At 38.9% G+C, this 21,203-nt stretch overlaps 1 protein-coding gene across 3 annotated transcripts in view; it reads right to left on the bottom strand.

Annotated features, from left to right (window-relative positions):
- The window catches only part of LOC124798409 (GATOR complex protein WDR59), a 283,785-nt gene that overhangs the window by 161,800 nt on the left and 100,782 nt on the right, over window positions 1-21,203 (bottom strand). For all 3 annotated transcript variants that reach the window (XM_047261802.1, XM_047261803.1, XM_047261804.1), the window contains exons 8-11: window positions 15,825-15,904; window positions 15,661-15,742; window positions 11,849-12,051; window positions 11,583-11,747 (exon numbers count right to left, since the gene is read on the bottom strand). In XM_047261802.1, coding sequence (XP_047117758.1) covers window positions 11,583-11,747; window positions 11,849-12,051; window positions 15,661-15,742; window positions 15,825-15,904 — 530 coding nt within the window. The remainder of the gene's footprint in view (window positions 1-11,582; window positions 11,748-11,848; window positions 12,052-15,660; window positions 15,743-15,824; window positions 15,905-21,203) is intronic.

Genomic DNA, 21,203 nt, shown 5'->3' with positions numbered 1-21,203 from the left:
TGACTGGCTCGTAGAGTAAACTATACAGTGTGATGCTCTTACCAGTTAGTGCCTTTCAATGGTGAAAGGTTTTACAACTCCCCTGATGTTTCTACTTCACAATAAAAATTCTACCAATGGACGTGGGGACGTGTAATAGAATGAGGGGAGACAAATACAGTCTTCTGAAACTCTTCTGTATTTTGAAAATACTATCTTTGTTGATTGTGTTTCCTCAAAAAATGATTCCAAACTCATTAGTGGATGGAAATATGCAGAATAAACTAGTTGATACATATTTAAATACATACATACTCTGCAAGACACCATCCAGTGCCTGGTGGAAGGTACCCTGTACCACTGTTATACCCTTTCCTGTTCCACTCGCAAATGAAGCACCGAAAGTGACTATCTTTACGCCTCTTGTTTTTGTGGCCTTTATTTTCAAACAATGTTTCATGACGAGAATATCCTCATCCCTTCAGGGATTCTCATCCAATTTCATGAAGTATATCTGTAATGCATGCATACTGACAAACTACTGGTAACAAATCTACAAGTATGGCTCTGAATTGCTTCAATTTCTTCCTTTAATCTGACCTTGTGTGGACCCAAGCACTTGAGCAGTACTTGAAAATGGGTCGCATAAGTGCTATATGCAGTTTCTCTTACAGATGAGGTATACTTTTCTAGGATTCTCCCAATAAACTGAAATCGATTATTCACCACCCCTACTACCAAACTTACACAGGCTGTATACATGGACAAAGAAAAAAAATTTCTGGATTTTTCCCAGATTTCCCAGTTAAAAATACACGTTCTCCTGGGTGAAAATACACTTTTTCCATGTTAAGTGACAGTATACTCTTCCTCGGCATTATAAAACTCATCAATCCTTTGAATGTTTATGGTTTTATATACCGAGGTAGAATTTCCCGGCACTTTAGAAAACTAAGCTCCCGGGAGGGGGGGCATGTACGTTGCATATTTTTGTATTACAAAGGTATAAATTTGAATTCCACCAAACACCTCATGTCACTTTCCGAAGCACTGAAATCGAGATTGCGATGCGCTTTTGTTTGTAAGCCAGTCATAGCTCATGTCACTTGATCTCCCCTGCTGATGACAGCACAGGACACGTGATGTTGTCAGCCAGTAGCAAGATCACTCTTAAGTAGCGCGAACACACAAATAAGAAAAGTTCATGGTTTAAATTACGATAAAATTTTTAATAACGACATAAATGTCTGATGTGGGTTCAAAATTCTTCTAAATGGTCGTCCTCAAAGAGTTGATTTTTAAATGGAGTCAAACGCTTTGTGATTTAAGAAATTCATTGTACACAGTTCATCTTGCGCAAAAGGAAATTTGCTTTGAATGTAACACTTTTCAAACCACCATTCACAATATTTTCCCGTGACCTGTTAGAAATAGGTTCATTTCAGCAGTTGCAAGAGAGCGTCAGATAACAGGCGTCACTGCAGTTGCGCAGCTACGATGATGCAGGAAGCCCATATGTTTGTATGTGTAAAACATTAAAAGATCTTACATTATGTCATAAAAGAAACAAGACATCAGAGGATACTTCAAGAGCATTGGAACTTCGTGAACCACACTAAAATGCATAATTCGGCTAACAGTGCACATTAGTATGTCCATATTCGGTTGTAAATTTTCTTGGAGTACCAGTGCTGTATTATCTCATGTTTGGTTGTTTATTATTGTATAATGCCATACATGCACTTGAAATGCAGCGAACAGTTGAAACCAGCCAAGAGTGTGTGAAATTGAACACTTCATTTCAAATAAATTGACTGCCTCAGCAGAAAAGATTAATAAAAGTCAAATCTCTTTAGAAAACCAACAAAATTAACTTCATTGTTCTGTGAGGCAATTAATGCTTGACTGCCAGAAAAGTGGAAATTAAATCTGAAACTAATAACATATTTTAGCCTTCCATTACTAAGCGAACATATTTTAATTCATTTGATAGCTCCCGGCCACAAAAATCCGTTTCATCATCATTTAACGTTAGAGCAATAAACGAAGAACCACAACTCGGACTGCTCTGTGTATCAGCCCCAGATTTACTGTATTTCCGAACTGGGGCAATATTAGATAGTGGCGCCCAGCCACATTTCTGTAACCAGAAGTGGGAGAAGGCACTACTCGTACGCGACTAAACTGCGCATGCACTAGAGCCTGCCCGCAACTGCTCAAACAGCTCTAATTTAAACAGTTGTCACGTCACGCTCATCGGAGGCAATTTTGTTGTTATGAAGCATTGCATAGTCTTCCTAAGCCTATGACACACTGTGCTGTTGGCAGAGGCTTGTATGAGCACTGTGTTTTGTTGTTGTATATGGCGCATTTCCTTTGCAACTTAAGTTTAATTTCATTTCTTTTTCTCTCGTTCATGTTTTGTTGCTGCAGTATTACTCTGCAGTAGCAGGATACGGTAATATCCTTTGTTAGAGTAATGATTCTTACCAGTCAAAATCACAAAAATTTAACTGAAAACCAAAACAATGAAAAATTCCCAGAATTCTAAACAATTCCCAGGTTTTTCCCGGTTTTCTCCCAGATGAAAAAATTCACAGGTTTTTCCTGGATCTCCCGGCTGTCCCAGGTCATATACACCATGTTACACGATCATTTCATTTCATAGTGTTTTGCAATCTCATGTTTAGATATGTAATAGACATTACTGGGTCAAGAAGCACATGATTAATACTGTATTCAAACATCACAGGATTTACTTTTTCTATTCCTTTGCATTAACTTATGATTTCCTCCATTTAGAACAAGCTGCCATTCATCACACAAAAGCCATAAAAAAAACAACACTGAATACTCTTACAGTCACTCAATGAAATTTTTCCGCGCACTACAGCATCATCACTAAAGAGATGCAGGTTGCTGCTCAACCTATCTGTCAGAACATTTATGGATACAGAGAGCAAGGGTGGTTCTACCACACTTCCCCAGTGCCTCACTGATCCTAGGTAGAGTTTTTTTCCACTAAGGTTGTGGTCTCTCTAGCCTCAAAAATTCAACATTTTACTCTTCTTGTATTTCACTGCTTCAGTAGAATATTTTTATAGTTTATGAAATTCTATGGGAAGTAATGAACACATTCGAACATCAGTCACTATATGGCACTGGCCGGCTAACAAAAGGCTAAGTTCAAAACTTAGCTTCATCAGACCAACCGACGATTACAAACACCAAACCTTAGCCCAAAGTGGAGATGTGTTAAACCTCATAACACCATCATTGTATGGAACCAAGCGAAGAACTAGTCCCTTGTCATCCTGAAAGCCGAGAAGGCTGGAAACCCCAAAACAGACAAGAAACAGGAACAAGATTTTCCAAACAAAACCTCATAAAATGGGAGTATACAGTACCATTTAACCCATGTAATTGTGGTGATTTTCAAAAAATCAACACATGTACTTCTGTCCCCTTTGCCCAATCTAGTACACCCTTCACGGCCTCATGTCAGCAACTCTTCAAACAACTGATGTTGCTTGTCTATGAGTGAAACTAGGCTTTACTTCTGGTTAAGTTGGAACATTATGGGATTTGGGGAAAAGCTCAACAAGGGTTCACTTCATATCTGGAATGTAGGAAGCAGAAGATTCTCCTCCAGTGTCACCAAACAGAGAGGAGTTTTGAATCTGACTGAGGTCATGTAAAGTATGGGGTTCCAAAGTTTTCTGCTCTGCGTCTGTTGTTTTCCTTGATATATGTCAATGATGTGCTACTAGATGTGACAGACAGCTTTTTTTTTCTCTTTGTAGATAACATCAATGTTATTGTGAAAGATATGGAACATAAAACAAATGATGCAGTCACCAGGTAGTGGCTTTCAGAGAACATATTGATGTCTAACTCCAACAAAATTTAATGGATACAGTCTCTGACATGAAACTTCAGTAAAGAAGGAATTTTGTTGTATGGTGATCAGTCAGTTAGTGAAGAAGAGCATTTTAAATTCTTAAGGCTTTCTTGGAAGTAGCATGTTCAACGTCGTGTGCAGAAAATGCATACTATCTTCCTTGTAAGAATGATCTCCGGTGTCCCTAGCACTCAAAGGCAAAAGGTTCTTTACCTGCTTATTTTCAGTCTATTATCTCTTATGGTGTTATGTTCTGGGGCAGCTCCGAGCACTAACTAAGAATATTCTTAGACCAAAAAAAGGCAGGCACATGGATCTGTGGTACCATTTCAGTTCACAAACTTTGTGTCATGCTGCATAGCTGTTAGCAGAGAGAAGATCAATAATTGGGACAAATTCTAGGCAGAACTGAAGAAAACATTTGGCAGCAATCAGCTTAGCAGAAGAACAACTGCAACTGAAGAAAACATTTGGCAGCAATCAGCTTAGCAGAAGAACAACTGCAACTGAAAAAAAATGTACTACATTGTGGGGAAATGACACAGTCCTACATATAGAATGTTTTGGCCTTATGCCACATTGTGTGATGTGAGGTCCCATACTCCGAGGAGTGTAGGGGATGATTTGGGAGACCTGCACTGCCGTACTAGGCAAGGACCTAGCATAGGTGGTTACCATTGCCTTCCTCTGACTGTAATGCCACATTATGAATGTGAATATACAAGAAGCTGATAAAATCTCATACTTGATGAGTAGGGTCACAAAAGACATGTACCAAGCTCTTCTGGTAAAGGATGTCACAACAACTGAGGAATTATTCAAGTGGTGCCAGCATATCAAGGAAATTCAACAGATAAGAGTCAGACAGAAGTAATATGACCAGCTCCCAAATGTTGCCCGTATGGCTGTTGTGGAAGATTTGAGGAGCTCACCTCACTCGTATGTCAGGTAGGGAGGTAAGAGATACAAATTTGATAGCAAAAAGAACTGCTGGACCAGTAGGCAAGAGATAGCAGCCATGAATGTAAACTCCTTACATCAGGAAGCAAAGCAGAATGCTGAAGAAGAGGTATGTCGTTCTTTAGCATAAATCTCTGTCACCAGTTGAACGTGCCAGGAACAATGGACTTGGCCAACTCAGACTTATGCCACAACCATCCAATACAGCGAGACATTAACCAATGCAGGTACATCTAATTCCCCCGTGAAGCAAAATGCCCCACAGAGGACGATGGACCACAGTATTTCCATTAAAGACACCCTGGAAATGTTGTCAGTCATTGCAAACAAAGAAAGTGCGTTTTCAATTACTACTATGCTGTCACGTGTCAATCACCACAACAGTTCTATTCACACCATCCAACTGCAGATGATTACAGTTGACCTGTGGGATGAAGCCCATCACCACAACCTGAACGAGGGTGCTCCATGCCATAGCTATTCCCCCGTCACTGTACAGACATAACAGTCACTGGCCTAGCCACTAAATTGAAAAAAAGCCACCAAACTGAAGAAAATTAAGTGAGACAACCATCTATGGGATGAGGCCATCATAGATGAAAATTCTCCCTGGATGACAGTCACCAAATCCAAGTGCTAGTCAACCCAGGGACTTCCTATTCTGTAATTCCGAATACTTGTTGCCATCAGCTACAAAAGGCTATGTTCTATGATATGAAAGTGATTGTGCTGGAACTCACAAATGGGGAATATATCCCCCCCAATAGGAACAGGTAGTGTAAGCATAACTATCAGTAGTAGTACATAGCCTTTTGAAGTTTGTCGTTTTATCAGGACAGAGTCATATTGTTATTCTCGGATACGAGTTCGTGCAAGCATCATGAGCAGTCACAGACTACAGGCGATCACAGCTCCAGAGTCTTGGGGTATTTCAAAAGTGCACATAAGAAAGGTTGCTCTGAGCGGCTGTTTGCCATTGAAGATGTTATTACCCCGCCATCATCGTTGAGATGATTTTGATTTGTCAATATAGGTGCTCAGTTAAACAATGAAGCATTTGTGGATTACAAAAACTCATCACTAAAAGTATATGTATGGGTGCATCCAAATCAGTTCAGCATCAAAGAAGATTCATACTCTGCTGTCTCTACAGCACTAGAGACTACCGGAGGGGGGAGGGGATACTATAGAACTGTCAGTAGGATCTGGCCTCACCGAGGAACAACACTAGAGAGTGTTCACCGCTCTGTGCCAATTTTCAGATGTTTTCAAACTTGGAGTGGAGAAAAAAACAGACCAAACAGCCAATGGTAAAACCATATCAACACTGGAGATCATCCACCAACTAGCCAGTGCTCACATTGGGTGTTACTGTATGAGAGGAAGTCACTGGAGCTTTAGAGAGTCCTTGTGGTCTTTGTGAAGCAGAAGGATGGCACACGGTGTTTCTGTGTTGACTACCAATAACTGAACAAAAACACAAAAAAGATATCTACCCACTGACACACGCTGATGCACCCCAGAATGCTTGAATGGAGCAAAGTATTTCTCAACTGTGGATGTGCAGAAAGGCTACTGGGAAATCAAGGGTGATTGAGGCTGAAGAGAAAAGACTGTGTTCATAATGCCTGACAGTCTCTAAGAGTTCAAAGTTATGGCATTTGGACTGTGTAATGCTCCATCCACCTTCAAACATATGATGGCCAACCTGCTTCGAGACCTTAAATGGAAATGTGTTATTGCTATCTGGATGACACTATCACTTTTTCAAAGACTTCTGAGGAGCATCTAAGCCACTGACAACTGTGTTGAAGTTTGTTCAGCCAACAGGACTCCAACTAAATCAGAAAAAGTGCCTCTTTACTACTCAAGAACTAATAATGTTGGGCCACCTAGAGAATAGCAATAGTGTCTGTCCCAGTCCAGAGAAAATAATAGCAGCCACAGATTTTCCAATTCCCCAGCACATTCATGACACGAGAAGTTTACTCAAAATGTGCTCTTACTACCAGTGATTCATAAAGGACTTCTGTATGAAAGCACAACCTTTGCAATAACTACTGCAGGGAGATGTCAAATTTTCCTGGAATAAGATGCAAAAAGATCTTTCCTTGTCCTTAAGGAGGTACCAACATCTTCTCCAGTCCTAGTATTGTATGATGAGAACACTGAGACAGAATTCCACATCGACACTATCCGGTTATGATGTAGGTGCAGTACTAGTGGAAATTCAAGAAGGTTTTGAAAACATGATAGTTTGCACTCTCAGAGTACCCTCCTAGCCCGAGTTGAAGTAACCTACTAACAAGAAAAAAAAGTGTCTTGCAGTTGTTTGCGGTCAAATAAGGTTCTGAAAAGATGATAATTCACACTCCCAGAGTACCCTCCTAGTCTGTGACGAACTACTCTACTACCGAGAAAAAGTGCCTTGCAGTTGTTTGGACCATCAACAAGTTCCAGATGCTCTTATTTGGCTAACCATTCACCTTTGTGACAGACTAGCATTCCCTACATTAGATGGATAACCCGAAAGATACATCTGGAAGAATGGCAAGATAGGCACTGAGGTTTCAGGAGTATTATGTCATAGTGGTATACAAAAGCAGATGCAAATACAAGAAGACTGAATGTATTTCACGGAATCTTTGATGCAACACAGCAACATGGATCAACTCTGTCACTGCTGCGGTAAATGATAATCCTGATGAATGGTGGGAAGATCCGGCACAGCTGAAAACCACAGAAGCTTTGAATAAAGAGGAACCAACTAAATGGGAATTTCAATTAATAAACATAGTATCGTATAACGGGAATTATGATCCAATGGGGTGGAAATGGGTGTTCGTCATACCAGCTCCTCTACAGTCAGGTATTCTGAAATATTTCCATGATGCTCCTACATCTGGTCATCTGGAATTCAGACAGAAGCTGATTCAGCTTTAACTGTTCAGGTCTCTAACAATCTATTAGACATTATGTGAGCCACTGTAAGGAATCTCAGCGATGTGCAGCAATTACCTCCTGAGCATCTGATACCATTTCCACCTGCTCAACCTATTGGAGAGACTCTCAAAGCTGACAAACTGGAATCTATGGATAATAGTATGCATTGACTATCTCAACCACTGCACTGTCACCAAAGTTCCATGTAGAAGACATCAACACCACGTTTTATGCTTTCTGATCAAGGAAAGGTTTTCCAGAGGCATTTTCACACCGTGATGTCATCCACAGAATGACAATTGCCTACAACTCACATATGACCTTGCTGAATGGTTTAATAAGACACTGGAAGATACGCTCTCAATGTACGAGTACGTTGAGGCAGAACAGAGATATTGGGACACAATACCGCCCATCGTGACATTCGCATGTAGCATAGCAGAACGAGATACTACAGGATTCACACTGTTATTTCTGCTCCACGATCGCAGAGCTGAAACAAAAATTGATTTTCCCATTTCAACCAGACGATACTCCAGATGGCTACGTGAAACGCTTTATCACCGGGACAGAAGGAGCAAGACAGCTGGCTCGGACACGGGTCCTGAACGACTGGGAGAAAGACTGAGAGCACTATCGTGCCAAGCACTGGCAAATAAGCTACAGCCCAGAAGACTTGGTACAAGTTTAGATGCCAATGTGGGAAGTGGGACTTTCAGAAAAGTTAATAAAAATCCTACTTTGGGTCATATTGTATACACTGTCACTTGTCAGATGTCACACACAAAGTTGTGACACACGAAGTTGAGGATTATGACCCTTCATCAATAAGACCAAAAGGCAGAGACACTGCCATGTCCTCTGTATGAAACCGTACTATACTCCTGATGCACAGATTGACTGGGGGGCTTCTTATTCAGGAAATTGAAGATCTGCTCGACGATCGCAAAGCTTTGACAATAGAGGCTACCTCTGATTCTCATCACAGTGAAGAGGATGTGACAACACAACCAAAATGCTACGATCTGCCAATGCTGCCCTAGAGACAACCACTGACAAGATCTAGATCCAGGGCACTGTTTGGGAACAGCAGATCACTGTTTCTCAAGGAAAGGAGACAATGCTGTAACCTGTAGTGTAGGCAGTGTGGCACAGTGTGCATGCAGTGTGGCACAGTGGTTAATGTAGCTGGCTGGTGTGCTGCGGGTCACCAGTTCAAACCCGACCACTAGCAATTATTTTTATTTAGTACTTGTAATTTCTGGAAGGTTGTTGTAATTGCTTGGCAATGTCCTGGCCGCAGTGGATGCACCAGTTCCCGTCAGATCATCGAAGTTAAGTGCTGTCGGGTGTGGCCGGCACTTGGATGGGTGACCATCCGGGCCGCCATGCACTGTTGCCATTTTTCGGGGTGCACTCAGCCTCATGATGCCAACTGAGGAGCTAATCAACCGAATAGTAGCGGCTTCAGTCAAAGAAAACCATCATAACAAGCGGGAGACCGGTGTGCTGACCACATGCCCCTCCTATCCACATCCTCAGCTGAGGATGACACGATGGTTGGATAGTCCCGATGGGCCACTTGTGGCCTGAAGACTGAGTGCTTTGTTGTAATTTCTTACATTTGCAGTTTTTGTATATTTTACAATATTAGATATGTGTATAAAAATAAGCAGTCTTTGTACAGGAATTCAGTTCTATTCAGGATGCACGTTGACGTTCATAACATACATGACTTCGGTGGTAAGTTTCGTACTTCACTGATGACCCTGTTTTCGCATTTGGGATTGGCTGTGATTACAATATGAGAATATTGACTCATTCAGAAGAAACTGTAACATTCATTTAGTGAACACTAAAAAGAAGAACGATGTCCACTTGGATGATACTTTCTTAAGCACTGTACAGAAAGGCATGCACTATTCAGCAGGTTTCACTTTCAATAGGCCTCCTGCAGAACAGAAAAATTTGACTGGTACATCGCAAGTATTCAAATCCAAGTTGAAATGTTTCCTTGTGGCCTATACCTTCTAGTCTGTACAGGAGTTCGTTTCAGTACTTGAAAACTTTCCTCTCCCATCTTCATGTTATTTATCTATACACTCTCTCACATTTTTGTGTTTTATCAAGTTTTTAGTTAACAAATTTTCTAATCAACATTCTATAAATTATGTATTACCACATTCCAGGACCAAGGAGCTTTGGTTCAAACGATCCCATGGAATTTGGTATTTACAAAATAAATAAAGATAGAAAAAAAGAAAGAAATACAAATAGTGTCCAATAAGTAATGCAACACTTTTTTCTGAAAGCAGGTTAGTTTTATTCAGGATTCCAGTACATCAACTTATTCCTCACTCTTTTGTCTACAAAACCTTATCCGTTCAATGCGATAGCCTTAAGCCACCTTGCCAAGAGAGCTCTTATGTCCACATGGTAACACTCTATTGGTTGACGTAAGAGCCCACGTCATGCTGTGATGATGTTTGACAAAAAATTGTCACAATTAGCTTTGTAAATTGCAAGCAATTCTGCACAGATGGTCCTTCATTGCTCTTTATGGTCTTCTGTTGGGCAGTGAGGAATCCATTGGGCACAAACCAACTGGTAGACAAATGTGTCCACACTGTCAATGGAGGTGTCCAGTTGTGCAGTGAGGTGTTCGATTGCAATTTGTTGATCACCTCAAATGAGAGTGTCCACATGTTCCAAAATTGCAGGAGTCACTGCTGTGCACAGCCGGTTGGCACACGGGAGATCGGATAGGTTTGTGTGATATTACGGTATATTAATAATTTTTACTTATGGACTGTCTGACAGCAACTGAATAAAACACAATTTTAGTGCCATACGCGTTTCGCCTTTATTTTCTGCAACGCATCATCAGTGGCAGGTTGTGTGGACAATTTCCTACATATTATGCTCCTGTTGCATTTTTGGTGTTGTTCTTCTTCTTATGAACGCCAATTTGCGGTTTTTTCCCCATTCCACAACACTATGCACTGAACGCTTGTTTTAAAGCTTTAAAACCGCAAATTGGCGTTCATAAGAAGAAGAACAACACCAAAAATGCAACAGGAGCATAATATGTAGGAAATTGTCCACGCAACCTGCCACTGATGATGCCTTGCAGAAAATAAAGGCGAAACGCGTATGGCACTAAAATTGTGTTTTATTCAGTTGCTGTCAGACAGTCCATAAGTAAAAATTATTAATATACCGTAATATTACACGCAACTGAGGAAGACAGGACTAAAAAAGTTGAAGGTTTGTGTGACCTTGTTGTGATTACAACAGACGCCTCGCGCAACAACTCACCGTACTTTCATTCACAGTCAGGTCTCTGTAGATATTTTGCAAGAGCCTATGAACATCTTCAATGTGCTGTTTTTCCATCAAAAGAAACTTAATGATAGCTGTCTGCTTGGAGGCTCTCTGCTTGAAGGCTATGTGTAACTTCATCATCCACTGGAACTTCATGAAACTATAGGGTCTGAGGCAGGAATATTCCATGATGTCCACAACAAAGACCACAATTTTTCAACCCACATCGAGTGAGGAAAAAAGTGATACATTACTTGCTGAATGCCCCTTGTAATTGCACTTGTCAGACTTATTTTCATAGCTTGCACTCCCTGTTACTCTTTTGTTTTTTGGTTTGTAATCTGATACTTTTGAACAAATAAAAAAATGTTAAACAATAACATTTAAACCAGATAGTATTAGAATGATCATAAACAACTGTTAACAGTTCTACACTACAAATGTAACGTGATATGAGTCTGCACTATTAACTTGCCTTTAAAACTTTTGCCATGGCATTGCTGTCAAATGTTGTCCCCTGTCCAAACTGGAATGATGGAGCAGCATTATAAGGATAATTTGGGGGGAATGTTACAAGCAAAATCACAATATGTGCATTCCGGGCTGCTGTAACAGTGCACGATCGCCTACTAACATCCATCTGGAAACAACAACAATAACAACAATATTGTACTGAAATAAAAAAAAATAAAAAAAATAAAAACAAGTGAGAACATGCACTCAGCAAAAATGAGAACTCACAGCTTCCACGCGAACATTTGGAATATTAATGTTAAGTAACGAAAATTCTTGCTGCAATGTCTTTGGCTGAGTTGGTGAAGGGTTTACTTCCCTATCAGCATCAGCGCTTTCCTCTACTGTCAGAGAATTAATTAATTCTGGAACACTATCATCATTTTCTAATGGCAGAGTCTGTAATGGATGTGTTATTACTGGGTCCATTACTGTAACAAATAAGAGGGATCAAGCACAATTACATGGTTACTGTTATACAGTGAGTAATATATTTTAAAAAACATGAGATCAAATTAAAAGCTTCGTTTGAATATCAGTAAAAGTTAAGCTACTCCTATCAAATTTAAGCTGCATGTTCACAGAATTCAGAGAACAAATAGTGAAACTATGGATCCCTCAATAACTATGTTCACTTCTCTTTATTGATGACTTGCTCACAAAATTCTTATAGGTGTAGAAAATATACTTGGAAATAAGCAATTCTGAACAAAAGGGTATAATTATAGAGGACAATCACAAGCTCATCAGTCTTCCACAATACCACCAAACTATGATTAAATAAAGTAGAACTATTTTAATGAGTGTCTGTTCTACCCAACTGCCCCATAATTATCAATAATGCTGAAACAAGTTCAGTAGTATGTGCTATGTAAGTAATGTCCTGAGTACAGTATTAACATAGAAATGACTTAAGTCTATCTGATTTGCACTGTTGTACTCACTGATACATAGGTAATTATCTGCTAGGGGTATGTCACACAGGGAAACTAAATATGAATTGTTGAGTTAATGTACAAGATATTTTCTGTAACATACAAGATTCACTAAAATTATCACCAACAACACAAAAAAACACATTAGATTTTTAATCAGGCAAAGGAACTGGCATGCTTTAGAAGTATGTATAACACAACTGACCATTTATATTTCATGAATGAAATTGCAGAAGGGAGAAACAAATATGAATTTCCCTTATGCCATGGATTCATAGTTCTAAGAAAGCTTCTGATGCAGTTTTAACAGATATTGAGAAACAAGGCAATGAATCAAAATATGTTACTGTACAGAAACATATAAATCAGTGCTAATTGATCCCATTAGACTTATTAGACTTCAGTATGTTAGTCAGAAATTCAGAAAAGATAGGGGAGCCAGGCAAGGAGGTTCCATATCATCAAAACTGTTCCCAGCAGTCCTACAGCAAAATTTACAGATTTTTTAAACTGGGAAAGTGAAGGAAGATTACATGTTAATGGGACATATTGTGACTGCATTCGTTTCACTTACGACACTGTATGGTTTGTCTGAAGTACTCTTCAACAACAAATAGAAGAACTTAATAGAGCAAGTTTGAAAGTAGGCCAAAAAATCAGTTATAGAAAGATTAAAATAATGTACAACCACAGCACTGTAAAAATAATAGTACAGATTAACAAAGAAGACACATAACAAGTTAAAATAGTATCGTACATAGGGTAACTGAAGGCAGTGACTGCATGGGCAGCAAAAGAAATAAACAGAAGAGTAAAGTGGCCTGGAGTGTATTCAACAAACTAAATAGAATTTCCAAACTAAATTTATAACATGTCTGATAAAAGGAACTTCATAATCATTGTGTATTTCCAGTTCTGAATTATGACAGCGAGATATGAACTATTAATGCAAAGAATTAAAAAACTGAGGGGTGCACAGTGAGCAATGGAGAGAGGCGTTCTCTCAATTACGAAGATACATAGGAAAAAATGGAAGCAGATTAGGGAACAGTCTATAGTGCAACACATAATTACAACCATAATTAAAATAAAACTAAGGTGGGTGGGACATGCAGCACGCAAAAGGATAGCAGATGGGGCTAAGGAGTTCTTTGGTGGATTCCACAAGACAAGAGTCTGAGACGTTAACTTAATGGAAGGTGGATAGACAACATCATAAACACACAGGAGAAATTATATATTATTATATTACATATACAGAGCATTCAAAAAGGACTTAACAGCTTTGAAAATTCATATAAATTAATTTGTAATACCTACAGAGGTGATTGCAGTGTCAATTTGTACGGAAATACAACAAGTTTAGTCTTGTGTAGTTCACTACTGCCGAATCGCAACATAAGGAGCACAAGCGACAGTTGTGTTAAAGATGGCTGCCTTCCTTGGACCCAAGCGTACTAGCTGTGTGTTTTGGTTTGAAGAATCAAAGTTGGTGACAACAGTTCAGCGTAATTTCTGTACCAAGTACGCTAAAAATGCTCCTAGTAGGCCTACAATTTATGAGTGGCATAAATGTTTTGAAGAAACAGGATGCTCGGTAAGACATGGGAAATCATCAAGTCATTCAAGCATGTCTGACTTCATCGTTGAGCAAGTGAGACAACGTTTGGTCAACAGTCCTATGAAATTGACCCAGCGTGCATCTCACAAACTGCAAATCCCACATATGACTGTTTGGTGTGTGTTGAGGAACCATTTTCACTTGAAACCAAACAGATTGATGACTGTACAAGCAGTCGAATTGCTTGCAACAACTTCTATGTGGATATGTTAAATCGATTACATGAGGACGAACATTTCTTGGACAAAATGATTTTTTTCTGACAAGTTGACTTTTCACTTAAGTGACAAGGTTAACACACATAATTGTAGGATTTGGGGCAGCAAAAATCCACATCAAACACTGAAACATGTTTGCATGATAGTGCTAAACTGAATATTTTTTGTGCATTGAGCAAGAACAGACTACACAGCTTCCTTTTTTTCCGTGTGGAAGAACCATCAACAGGATAGTGACCTGGGTATGTTACAACAATTTTTGATACCACTGATTGTTGAGTATGACCAAAAATGAAATGCTTACTTCATGATTGTTGAGGATAACCAAGAAGGAGTTGCTTACTTCACGCAAGACGGTGCACGAACCCACTACCTAGCTGACATCTGTGATTTTGTCAGTGACCGCTTTCCTGGTCAATGGATTGGCCATGATGCACCGGTTGCATGGCCCCCACATTCCCCAGACCTGACACCACTCTATTTTTTTTTTTATGGGGATTAATCAAGGATATCGTGTTTGTACCTCCTGAGCTGGCTTCTCTATCTGAACTTAGAGCAAGAATTTATGCTGCCACTTAGCAAGTTACACCTGCAATGCTACAGCAAGTTTGGGAAGAAATTGACTTCTGATGGGAGGCGTGCAGGATATCCAATGGAAGGCACATACAACATATTTAGTTCAAGGTAAACTTGATATGTTTCCCCGCAGAATAATACTAAATCCAGCTCTATGTCTCCTTTCAATAAATGTATATGAATTTTTAAATTTGTAAAGTCCTTTTTGAAACACCCTGTATATTATTATTATTATTATTATTATTATTATTATTATTAAGACACATGGGAGTAATGTCCATGTGTGTAGGTGAGGACTGTAGTCCCCAGAAAAGTCTAATATGTAATATATTTTGTGAGAATAATATCTTACCTGTCCCATGTACTTATGCCACAGGGACACGATTACTAGTTGCAAGCACTGTTTTTACCCTGTGCAAGACTTAATGAGTGCCAGCCACCAATACTGAAATCGTGTAGAAGTGACAAATGGGATGGTGAGAGAGCGTGCGCGCGCGCGCGCTTGTGTGTGTGTGTGTGTGTGTGTGTGTGTGTGTGTGTGTGTGAGAGAGAGAGAGAGAGAGAGAGAGAGAGAGAGAGAGAGAGAGTGATCACTAAATTCGGCACTTCATGATTTAGAGGCAACATTTTACCTTGATTTGCGTTACATATAATAGATCTAATGCATGTAAACACTACTTTTCTTTTTACCGAGTGTGCTTGTTGCAACAGAAGTTTCCTCTGTCTGCTGAACATCCACAATTGTTTCTCCATTAGTTTCACTGCCACAAAGCTGTAAATAAAAAGATAAGTTATGCCATAGTAAAAAAAGTGTGTTTAAATTTCACGAGATTCATTAATATACTTTAGTGTACCTTCTGAAGAAAATATTCAATCCTCCATATCCTTAAGCTCTGATCTTTTGACCAAGTGATTAACTCATAATCTGATCCACCTGTCAGGAAAAAAGGAACACAAAGTAATGTCCAATTCTATAAATAAAACTGTAAAAAATGCATCAATATAGCTTCTGTCAAGAAATGACACTATAAGTTCATATGCTGACATATGCATGCATAGAAACTGAATGCACAGCATACTCCCACTATAAATACAGTAGTTTGGGGAAAAAATGACATACAGGCAGAGAGAATAAAGTGACTCACTTGAGTTATTTTTATATTTTTTGACACAATCGCATGAGTATTTCATAACGTTGTTACCGGTTTCAACCAGACAGAGGTCACCTTCAGACTAAAGGCTTCCCCTTCCTCCATCCTGTCACCCCCTCCCAGTTCACATACCTACATTCTACAAGAACTTTACACATGCACAGTAGTTGTATGAGCCGGTAAGTGAAACTTACAAATATTTTGGTCTTACCCTTTGGAATGTACAGTTCAGATAACATCAACCGCTGACTGATTTTATACTGTGGTAATCTGTCTACACGATTTCCCAACTGCTCTTGATGTCTTAGGGCTCTGATGTCTGCTCTTGATGTTTTAGGGCTCTGATGTCTGCTCCCTCAACATGCTTCCTAATTTCCCTCACTTTTTTAGCAAAATTCTTAATGGACTCCCCCTCCCTGCCAACTCTTGTCCTTATGTTGTCAAACAGTGATGGTACGCGCCCTCTTGTAAATTACCTCTTATGGTGATAACCTCGTCACAGAATGGGCTTTTGAATTATGTGCACTCACAGTGAAAGATAGATACATGTCCCAATAATTATGGTGTACCCCATGTAATATCAAATTTACAGAATGTGGACAATGAAGTACTTTGGTTAATACTTATAATCTGAAATCAGCAACAGAAGTGATTAACAAACTCCAAAAATTCGGACAGACTGGATGTAAAGAACACTGCTCAACAGGGAGTGCACAATCAAATACTAAAACATAAATTACAACCAATCAATATAGTGACTATGTCCTGCTACACTGTTGGCCTTCAGAAAAGTCATTAGACCATGTAAAGATAAAATTCATGGTAAATTCCTTCCATTTTATACAATAATTAAACTGTGAACTGCTGTAAATCTATAATCAATATTTCATAAAACCAAAACTAGTGCCACATTTCAGATGACCCACTGAAGAAGCTTTTTAAATAAATTATTAAATATATCTGAGGTAGAAAATATCTACAATGCAGCACACAGAAGGCATTCTGCTAATTATAAACAAACATACACAGTCAAATAAGACTGAGCAAAATTCAGACTAAGATCTAAAGAAGTACATCTTATCAAAGTGAGAAAATGTTACAACCGCAAAAAAAGAACACATTAGAGTAAAGAAAAGGGAACATTAAAATGTGGAAAGAAAGAAAACAGAAATATCTAACAGGGATGGAGGACAAGATTTTATCGTATAGATGTCGCCTGATTCACTAACTTCAATTCGAATGTGACACCTGGTGAGCTAAAATAATAAGGCAGTGTCAACCCCGCCCTATTGGTCTGAAGGATTTCTGCTGACTTCCATCTTTCACACACTGGATGGAAGTATGTACCTTCAGGAGGCACATTGGCTTGCCAGTAGTTACCTTCGGGAAGGAAAATTCAAGTACTGCCAATAGTTATATTCCTCAATACATAAATAAAACTGTAGCCTACCTTTCACAATTGCTAGTTCCTTTCTCAGTGAGGAAATGGAGGTAGCAGAAGGTTGGAAAGGAGGGGCAGGTCACTCAGGTCCCAGGTTCAGAGGGTCCCACCTGTTGCCTGTTGAAAGGATGAGGATGAGACAAAGATGGGTAAACTTCAGAAAGAGTAGGAGGTCAATGACACTTCACTGATAAGCACTATGGTATCCTCTGTCCAGAGATGATAGAAGTACAATGTGACAAGTAAAAACATAGGAGAGAATTGGGAAAGAAGAGACAGAAAAAAATGAGAGAGAGAAAGAGATAGAGAGATAGAGATAGAGATAGAGAGAGAGAGAGAGAGAGAGAGAGAGAGAGATAAGGAGGGGATGATAATATAGAAGTAAAAGAAGTAATAACTCAGTTTAAGTATTGAGTCATCAACAGAAACACAAAAAATAATCAAAACTTCACTAGAAATAAATAAGAAATGGAGTACATAACTGAGTACACAATGAAACTGTAAACTGATAAAGGGGGCAAAAATAAAGGGGTTGGAGTGGTTGTCAACAACAAAATATTTTAATTGGACGTTTGAGTTGAGGTGTTTTCATACCTGTTGATGGACAGGTAAGTAGCAACATTTGATGTACAAGTGGATGTACTGTATATCAGTTCCTACTTTCGTGTCTGATTACGAAGCCTTGTGACTTAGAGGTAGAGTGCAATTAAATTGGGAAGCAACAAATACAGCTGTTTGAACATAGAAATAAAAAGGAAATAAATAGTATTTATTTTTCATGTGAAACTCTAAGCACCTGATACCTCCACCTCTCCCGTGACAATGAAACTTAACATGATTAAAGAAGTTCAACATCAGGTGTTCTCCCTTTGAAGCCTCAGACGTCATGAAAAAGTGTCATATGATACAGTGCATAATCTATCATTAAAACATAAACTATTTCTGAGATATTTTGTTTCCTGCAGTTACCTGGACAAATTGTGTGCAACCACACTGACTCAATTCATGGTATATCACTCCAACCAGTGTACAGAGTAACTCCCCCCCTCTTTCCCACACTCTCAAAATAAAATCGTGCTTGCATATTTCACTCGATAAGGGGAAGCTGGAAATTCAAACATGTGTTTCTCATTTGTCTGTTGGCACTATTACAGTTATTCATATTTTGCAAACTGATAAGATGATGCTCTTTTTCTGGCCATCAATGGTAAATTACATTAGAATTTATTATTTCAAATTTGCAGTTGTCCATCACCATGGTTAAAAATATGCGCACCATCTTAAATAAAATTCATATTTTTCAGGAAATTAGCACAACAGGTGAAATATTCAACATGGGTCTCCACATATTAACAAAGAACTCTTAAAGCTTGTAGCACATGGAAGTTTGTAAAATGATGCCCGACACCTCTACCTCATGAAATTGTTAGCACATAGGATTGACAAGACTATAAAAATAAGTATGGGATTGGACATTTTTTGTTATACTCCAAATTCAGGGAAAATTCAGGCTGTCTTTTGGCACTACAGCCTAACCGTCCCTGACCTGTACTGTGCCAGTGTTTGCGCTGGATGGATGTTCTACCAAATGGCAACATTATATCTCTGTGCCGTATAGTGAAATCTGCAGTAGTCATCAACATAATGAGAGTATTCTACTACTAAAAATTTCTACAAGTGTATTTATCTCTGTATGCTTTCAGAGATGTGATTTTCAAATTATTTTCAACTCAGTGCTCTGCATTACTCTCCCCCTCCCCTCCATATCGGCCATTGTCACTTGAAGTCTCCCTACCTCAAACACAGTCAAAGTATTGTCATAATCACAGACAGAAAAACGGGAAAGATTTTATACTTAATAATTTTATATTAAGAAAAATTAAATTTACTTATGTCCAAAAATACCTTTAGTAACTTTATCAAAGTTTTCTAATGTTATTTTTTAAAACTAAATCATATATTTCATAATACTGAAGATATTTTTGTAAATTTTGATTAGTTGTTAAAATGACTGTATGTATTTGAATTAGCTTACAAGCTCCTGCTTCACAAAATCTTCTACCAAAAAATATCTTTTCTGCTCTCAATACACCATATGGCCTATGGCGGATGAACTAATAGAAAAGAGGAGTTGCAGTTGAGAACAATGCATCTGGCACATCCTGTCAGTCAGTCTCTACCACAAACAGTCACTTGCCACTTATCAATCGCAGTCGGTTTCATTGCTTTTTGCAGACCAGTTACACATAAAACAAACAATGAGGTCAAAATATTCCTTTATCCTATCCTCAGATATATAGTGGCATTGTGTGATGCCTTACTTGTCACTGCGATCCAAATGCTTGCACTTCAGGTGTACGAGACAAATTACAAGACATACGTAAAACCTGGTCTATGGAGTAACAGACGAATCTCATTTAGTCAGAGGACTCTTACTTCACCCTATTTCCAACTTCTGGCTGAGTTTACATCTCGAGACTGAAACATGTCGGGGGTTCGGTGATGATTTGGGCAGCAGTATCATAGCACCCCTTGGGCTTCATAATTACTCTTTGAGCTCAGATTACTGTCAAGGGTTTTGTGGCCATTTTGGCTAATCAAGTCCATCCCATGGTATAATGTTTGTTCCCTAATGGTGATGCTGTGTTCCAAGATGACAGGAACCCTTTCACCCAACTCGCATCACCCAGGACTGGTTTTGTGAGCTTGAGGATGAATTGTCGTGTCTCTCCTGCCCACAATAGCCATCAGCTCGCAATATTATTGAGCCTTTGTGCTCCACTTTGTGGACACTATCAACACCCATCAACTTTACCTGAATTTTCCACTATTTTGCAGGAAGAATGATATGAGATTCCGTTGAAAATCATATGGGACCTGTATTTATCCATTCTGAGATGACTGGAAGTCATTTTGAATGTCAAAGATTTTCCTTCCCTTATTAGGCATGGTAAAGCATTGCGTTTTTGGCGTTTCCATATGTTTGCTCAAACCCCTCCCCACAGCAGAGCTTACTGCATTACAATTACTCTCCTACATGACATGAACATATTAGTAGGATCATGTCTGAGCAAAATCTGATCAGTTGTCTTATTCTCAAATACATTCCAAACTTTGAATATCAGTTTGCACATTTTTGTGTATGTTTGGAATGGTAGTTTCACATTACAAGAATCAATGTTTTTTGTTCATAGAAATATAATTATGTCTGCATATTATTGTGGCATGGCCATTAATAAAACATGTGAGCCTCAATCTCTGTTTATAGCAAGCATTAGCGTGGCATTAGTCAACAGATGTTCTCACATTTCAGTGTTATTCCAGACCACTGTCAGATTACAAGAAGCCACCTGTCACTGATCTGAGCCATATGATCTCCTCTCATGAGTGAATGAGTGAAGTATTTGCTTTAAAGAGACATCCTATGCCCTTTGTGAATAACAGTTTTATTTCTTGCACTGAGCAATCCTCTTACAAGCTCTGTAAAAATACAGTGTACTGAAAAGGTGTGGGCTTCTAATTGAGATTCAAAATCTGAATATTAAAAAACTACACACATCAAAGAAAGTTTTGCATCACTCCAGTTCCCTGAACTCCTGAAGATAGAGGCTGACTGTGGATATTGTATCATAGACATAGTC

This window comes from Schistocerca piceifrons, chromosome 5 (assembly GCF_021461385.2).
Source record: "Schistocerca piceifrons isolate TAMUIC-IGC-003096 chromosome 5, iqSchPice1.1, whole genome shotgun sequence".
Classification (NCBI taxonomy): domain Eukaryota; kingdom Metazoa; phylum Arthropoda; class Insecta; order Orthoptera; family Acrididae; genus Schistocerca; species Schistocerca piceifrons.
The sequence above is the reverse complement of the archived record's forward strand: the minus strand, read 5'-3'. Positions and strand labels throughout refer to the sequence as shown.